At 38.9% G+C, this 7355-nt stretch overlaps 1 protein-coding gene across 1 annotated transcript; it reads left to right on the top strand.

Annotated features, from left to right (window-relative positions):
• Positions 1 to 218: 218 nt before the first annotated feature.
• LOC134851241 (BUD13 homolog) lies at positions 219 to 2035 on the top strand. The gene has a single exon (XM_063867239.1). The coding sequence runs from the start codon at positions 219 to 221 to the stop codon at positions 1539 to 1541; it is 1323 nt and encodes a 440-aa protein (XP_063723309.1). The 3' UTR covers positions 1542 to 2035.
• Positions 2036 to 7355: the final 5320 nt, after the last annotated feature.

The following is a 7355-nucleotide window of genomic DNA, read 5'->3' as shown; positions in this document are numbered from 1 at the left end:
TAGGATGTTTTTTGAATCAAGAGAAGTGTCAATAACAAGCTGGAATTTTTTGTTATTTAGAATAATGTCATCAAGTTCAAATCTGGAAACTTTGGAAGAAAAACTTGTTTTGTAGCTTTGACCTCTGTTTGTTTCATTTTTTCTTCGAAAAAAATTATATTGGATCTCGGCTTGAGTATATAACTTGCAGTTGGAAATGTATAATGATTTTCAGGCTAATGTCTATGCTAGAGTATCTACAGAAGAACTATCTTAACCCTCATCCCAAAGTGAAGAAAAAACGCAAGTCAGCCAAAGTTTCAGATGACAAAATAAAAATTATAGATTACAGTGACAAAGGTTGGAGTCTTAATGCTGACGATGAAGAGGATGTTGAAGATGTCCAACTAGATGAACTTCCAGCTGTTGCAGAAGTTGTCGACGAACGTCCGCCTGAACAGATTGAAATTGACAAATATAAAAGCAGTACCAATTGGAAACCTTTAGGATATAAACACGACAAAGATTATTTGCCAAGGAAGCGAAGTTTCAAAGATAGAAAAAATCCTGAATTCCTTGAAGAATTATCAGATTGTAAACACCGTGCAAGAGAAAGGAGTCGACCTGATTCTAATAATTCGTTGTCTTATGACCTTTTGCTGCCGAGAAAACGCCTTGATTCTAGTGATGTTTCACCAACACGAAAACATCATGATTCTCGTGACGTTTCACCACCTAGAAAACGTCATGATTCTAGTGATGTTTCACTACCAAGAAAACGCCATGATTCAAGTGACGTTTCACCACCTAGAAAACGTCATGATTCTGGTGACGTTTCACCGCCAAGAAAACGTCTTGGTTCTAGTGATGCTTCGCCACCAAGGAAACGTGATAATTCTAGTAATGTTTCACCACCAAGAAAACGTCATGATTCTAGTGACGTTTCACTGCCAAGAAAACGCCTTGATTCAAGTGATGCTTCACCACCAAGAAAACGCCATGATTCTAGTGATGTTTCTCCCCCTAGAAGAAAGAATTCACAAGCTCGTGAAACTATTGATAAGACACTTATTTCAAAAGAACCTAAAAGTGAAACTAATGAAACCATATACCGAGATCGTGCCACTGGCAAGAAAAGAGAGGTTAACAGAGACTTGGAAGCCAAACAGAAATTGATTCAAGACAAAGTACAGAAATGGAAAGCTGGAGCGGCACAGTCTAAACGACAGCAAGTCGCGGCTGAAGAAGCCGTCCATGAAATGTCGAAAGGTTTCACGAGACTAGAGGGTGACGAAGATCTTGAAAAATACTTGAAAGACAAAACGCGCGAGGACGATCCAATGGCAGAATATATTAGCAAGAAAAGTAGAAAAAAAGATAAACGAATTGAATATCCCAAGTTTAAAGGTGCTTGGCCTGCAAATCGATTTAATATCCCACCGGGTTATAGATGGGATGGAGTGGATAGGTCAAATGGCTTCGAGAAAAAGTACTTTGACAGTGTCAACAGCAAGAAAGCGGTCGCGGAAATAGCTCATAAATGGTCCGTTGAAGAAATGTGAGAAAAGGTTCGCGTATGGACAATAGGTTGAGGAAGAAATCAAATTCTGCTCAAGACTTCGTTTCATGTTAATTGGCCTGATATAGAACGAAGCTAAAATCAGCTAAGACGCCATGCCACGCAAAGCAGGGCAAAATTTCTTCAGCCAGACAAGTCAGAACTCAGCGTTTTAGATGGTTTATTTTTGATCAGTTATCTATATGATAATTCTCTCTAAAATTCAAGTGAGCGAGACATTTCGAGCCAAGTTTACATGTTTATGAATTTTCTCAATATGTACATATTTTTAGCTTCAGCATATGTTTACAAAGCTATGCTGTGCAAATAGAAGCTCTTCTACTAACTGGCTGATTTTCATACTTTTCCGCTTCAGGTTCTGCCGGCAATCTATTCATGATATTGGCATTAGATCGCAGCGGAAACCATATAAGTTTCTCCCTTTCCTCTATCGTCAACATACATCTCGACAAGTGTCGCCAAGATTCTCTCAGTCTGACCTGCTCCTTTCATAATTTAGCAGATTTTTGCTTTTATACTTTCAGAACGATGACGATTCACTACTTTTTTTCTAATTGAAAAACCATTGAGAACGGTTTTTTTCAAGAGATATCTGTGCAAAATAGTTTCTTTCTGGTCAATAAAAATCATCATTCAAAAAATGTTTGATATCTTGAAGTCATCGAAACAATAACTTTTTTTAAACTACCGACTTATAAACTTCGAACCAGTTTTAGTTTAGCTGAGAAAAAAAACAGTTCTGCCGAACCAGCTTTAGTAACGAACATAAGAAACACGATGTTATACGTCGAGATGAGTTCGGAAAATCGTCTCCGCTTCTCGCTGGTTCAGCGGACGTAAGATAATTTCCAGGCGCTCCAAATTCGTGATTCGTCTATCCAAGTTAACTGCCAGCAAGTTATCTATCATAATCTTGAGCGCAGATACACAGATAGGCTGAAATATTGTTCTAAATACCTATTTACCGCAGTAAATTATCAGCCGCCTATTTGAATTAACCGAAACGTTGAAGCTACAAAGAGTTTCAGCTCTGTGTTTTTGCTGAAGGCTGAGACATCGAGTTTTTTTTAAAATTTATATGCCTTTCTGATTCACCAGGTAGAGCTTTTCTTTTTACAGATTTTGTCTTGTCGCTTCTTTTGAAATCTGTTTTATCCAGGTCAATTCGCCCACGAACTCTAGAAGTTTCCTTAGCTGTTCTCTTGGAGTATTAATTGTGTACTCAGTTCCTCTAACGTCCAAATGTTCGTTGCCAGTAGCCAAATTTTGTCTGCATCAATGGAGCCTCCAAGAGCCAATATATTCACTTGACCCTGCACACCAACATACAGTAGCTCTGGCCCTTCGCCTTTTTTTAAGCAAGTGAAGCTAGATCTTGCAATATGATCTCACTCGTGTCCATCTTCGTTTCCAGTCTGTTCATCATTTGCTCAAATCGCTTCAACTTTAACTCCTAAAACGAAATCGTGCTGCCATATTTCACTTGAATTTTTAACTTGAATGGTTGCCTGCTGGCTCCTCCGAGCGAGCAGAGTTATATATTATTTTTTTCATCTTCATCTTCGTTTAATCGATTGCAACGATGACAGCAGTTTCCACACAGGTCACTATCCAATTCGTCTGTTAAATTGGATAGATCGACCGTTAGGTTTTCAGATTCCTCTATTGGTCGTCCAGGTTCTCCAGATTTTCTCAATTTAAGCAGCGGATCAATCTGATGTTGAATTCCAACACATCGTCTCCTTCAAGTTTCTGGCGCCAATACTCGTATTGGACAGTGATGTCCAGCTCATTCCTTCTCAAGCCGTCCAGTAGTCGATCGTTCCTCCCAGAAGCCATTGTCGACACCACCTTGATTGGACCTTGGGTTACAATTTCTCCAGTATGGGTAACACTAGTGTGGGCGCCCGGGTTTGTATTCATTTTATCGCCATTTTGGAGACCAAGCTTGTCGGCATTGGACAGACATGCTGGTCAACGGTTGTTAGAAGAAGAGATCAGATCGTACTTCTGATCTATGTCAAAGAAACCCTGGAAGACGTGATCGTCTGGTAACATTATCGTTGATGGTTTTCCCTGTTGGCAGGAAACTCTCCGGAAGGCTTTCAAACTATTTTCTTCGATTGCGCGTAGTGGTTCAAGCATTTTTATCTTTGGGTTCCAAATTTTGACGTTTTTGAGATGGCACTCTAAACCAATTTGCTGTCTTCAGGTAAGAGAGATTCAATGTCTTCTTTCAACATAAGATGAAAAACTTTATCATACAGATGCATAGCGGAGCTTCGCAACAAATACGATACAGTTAAAACATAAAACTGTAGATTAGCAGACAGAAGTTTAGACAAATTAGAAACAAAATCGAAGAAATATACAAAATCTATCGAAAAAAATACATCTACAAAAATTTCAAAGATTTGTCACGAAGGATATTCAATTTGAAGAAAACACATCGAGCAACAGAATCACCAACGTTATAAAAGCGGTCAAAATCATGAACCGAGCTGCAGCCTTGGCGAGAAAGAATCAGAAGGCCACAAGTTGAGCCGAAATCAAAATGTTATACACAACTAAGAACTAAAAATTTTGTAAAAATTAGTCGATGTATGAAGTCTTTCAGAAAAGGGAGAATACTCATTGAAATTATCATCAGAAAAATGTTCATCCAGCTGGCTCAACGCATTACCGCTGGATGGGTTTAATGTCTGTTTAACAAAGGCTGAGTTCCGAGACAGATTTGCACTGAAATGTGGATGGGAACCAAGTAACCTCTCGCAGAAATGCAAATGTGGTGAGCGCATCTTCAACCACTCGAGGGAGAAGCCTTTACTTACAAAACTCCTAGAACTGTTGATGAAGCAAGATTCGATAATAAAGCCAATAGATTATGGGAATCTCGGTTCAGTAAAATTTACTTTGACATGTAGGTTTTCAATTCACGTGCCAAAACATGCTCACGAAAATCGAAGTAGTTTACAAAAATCATCAAAACTCAAAGAAGCTGATATACGAGCAATGAATTGCAATGTTCTTGAAGTCATCGAAACAATAACTTTTTAAACTACCGACTTATTTACTTCGAACCAGCTTTAGTTTAGCTGAGAAAAAAACCAGTTCTGCCGAACCAGCTTTTGTAACGAACATGAGAAACACGATGTTATACATCGAAAAGAGTTTGGAAAATTGTCTCCACTTCTCGCTGGTTCAGCGGACGTAAGATAAGTTCCAGACGGTCTAAATTCATGATTCGTCTATCCAAGTTATCTGCCAGCAAGTTATCTATCGTAATCTTAAGCGCAGATACACAGATAGGCTAAACTATTGCTTAAATTTTGTCCTAAATACCTGTTTACCGCAGTAAATTATCAGGCGCCTATTTGAATTTACCGAAACTTTGAAGTTACAAAGAGTTTTAGCTCCGTGTTTTTGCTGAAGCCTGGGACACCGAGTTTTTTTTAATGTATCTGCCTTTCTGATTCACCAGGTAGATAATTTCTTTTTACAATTTCTCCGTCTACCTCTGCCTCAGATTTGTCTTGTCGCTTCTTTAGAAATCTGCTTTATCCGGGTCAATTTGCGCACTGAATCTAGAAGTTTCCTTGGCTGTTCTCTTGGAGTCTATGCATTGTGTACTCAGTTCCTCTAACGTCCAAATGTTCGTTGCCAGTAGCCAAATTTTGTGTGCATCAATGGAGCCTCCAAGAGCCAATATATTCACTTGACCCTGCACACCATCATACAGTAGCTCTGGCTCTTCGCCTTTTTTAAAGCAAGTGTAGCTAGAGCTTGCATTATGGCTTCACTTGTGTCCATCTTCGATTCCAGTCTGTTCATCATTTGCTCAAATCGCTTCAACTTTAACTCCTACAACGAAATCTTGCTGCCATATTTCAGATTTTTAACTTGAATGGTTGTCTGCTGGCTCCTCCGAGCGAGCAGAGGTATATAATTACGTTTTCCTTTTTGTCTTCGTTCAATCGATTGGAACAATGACAGCAGTTTTCACCCAGGTCACTATCCAATTCGTCTGTTAAATTGGGTAGACCGGCCGTTAGATTTTCAGATTCCTCTTTTTGTTGTCCAGGTTTTCTCAATTTAAGCAGCGGCTCAATCTCATGTTGAATTTCCAACACATCGTCTCCTTCTTTCTGGCGCCAATACTCGTATTGGACAGTGATGTGTAGCTCATTCCTTTTCAAGCCGTCCAGTAGTCGATCGTTCCTCCAAGAAGCCATTGTCGACACCACCTTGATTGGACCTTGGGTTACAATTTCTCCAGTATGGGTAACACTAGTGTGGGCGCCCGGGTTTGTATTCATTTTATCGCCATTTTGGAGACCAAACTTGTCGGCATTGGACAGACATGCTGGTCAACTGTTGTTAGAAGAAGAGATCAGATCGTACTTCTGATCTATGTCAAAGAAACCCTGGAAGAGGTGATCGTCTGGTAACATTATCGTTGATGGTTTTCCCTGTTAGCAGGAAACTCTCCGGAAGGCTTTCAAACTATTTTCTTCGATTGCGCGTAGCGGTTCAACTATTTTTATCTTTGGGTTCCAAATTTTGACGTTTTTGAGATGGCAATCTAAACCAATTTGCTGTCTTCAGGTAAGAGTGATTCAATGTCTTAAGTTTAAGAATTTTGCTGATCAAAATCACACATCTATTCGAAAATGCAAGCATTTTTGGCCGTACAATTACAAAAAACTACCCAAAAATTTTTTGAGCAGGAAAAGCAAAATGTAACCTATTTTTTGCTCCTTCCTTTAATGAATAAGCCATGAACCATGTCGGTTAACGTATTTTTGATTGAAATAATCTTGCTTTTACACTTAATCGGTTCTTTCAGTCTAAAAACAAATGGAACTTCATAAATCAGAGGAAAATCAAGCTCAACTTGAAGGAAATTGAATAGATAAACGATTGGAAATGAAACCAAGCAGATAGAGAAAGTTAACATTTGCACGCAATTAACCGAAGTTAAAATAATCTGGAAAACATTGACTTGATATAAAGCTATGGGTCTATCAGATATTTATACTCGTCTACCTTCACGTTTCTTTGGCTCCACAAGAAATATTTTTTCGACCAGAAATTTATGCTGACAAGTGCGAAAAACACAGGCGGAAATCGCAACTTGTATGGCGAGGGAGATTCTTTGCCACAGAAAACTACAAGTCTAGGTGGCTCGTTACAAAAGCTCATCCTCTTTCAGAGCTTAACTTGCTAAGTCTTAGTTTTATAGCAGGTGAAACCCTCAACTTCGAAGAACAATAGTTGAAAAAGATATCCATCGCTAATAAAGACTTCAAGAAATTAAATATCCTGTGAGTGCTAAGAGGATATTAAAACTTCCCATGTTCAATCTTAAATTTCTTTAATCTCGCTGGTTCAGCGGACGTAAGATAATTTCCAGGCGCTCCAAATTCATGATTCGTCTATCCAAGTTAACTGCCAGCAAGTTATCCATCGTAATCTTGAGCGCAGATACACAGATAGGCTGAAATATTGTCCTAAATACCTATTTACCGCAGTAAATTATCAGCTGCCTATTTGAATTTACCGAAACTTTGAAGTTACAAAGAGTTTTAGCTCCGTGTTTTTGCTGAAGCCTGGGACATCGAGTTTTTTTAATGTATCTGCCTTTCTGATTCACCAGGTAGATAATTTCTTTTTACAATTTCTCCGTCTACCTCTGCCTCAGATTTGTCTTGTCGCTTCTTTAGAAATCTGTTTTATCCGGGTCAATTCGCCCACGGAATCTAGAAGTTTCCTTGGCTGTTCTCTTGGAGTCTATGCA

The sequence above is a fragment of the Symsagittifera roscoffensis genome, chromosome 7 (assembly GCF_963678635.1).
Source record: "Symsagittifera roscoffensis chromosome 7, txSymRosc1.1, whole genome shotgun sequence".
NCBI classification, from domain to species: Eukaryota; Metazoa; Xenacoelomorpha; order Acoela; family Convolutidae; genus Symsagittifera; species Symsagittifera roscoffensis.
Note: the sequence above shows the minus strand (reverse complement) of the source record. Positions and strands in the feature narration are given on the sequence as shown.

Bases quoted from the DNA above. Each gene is read 5' to 3' on its own strand.
- LOC134851241 (XM_063867239.1), top strand. From the start codon at position 219: ATGTCTATGCTAGAGTATCTACAGAAGAACTATCTTAACCCTCATCCC.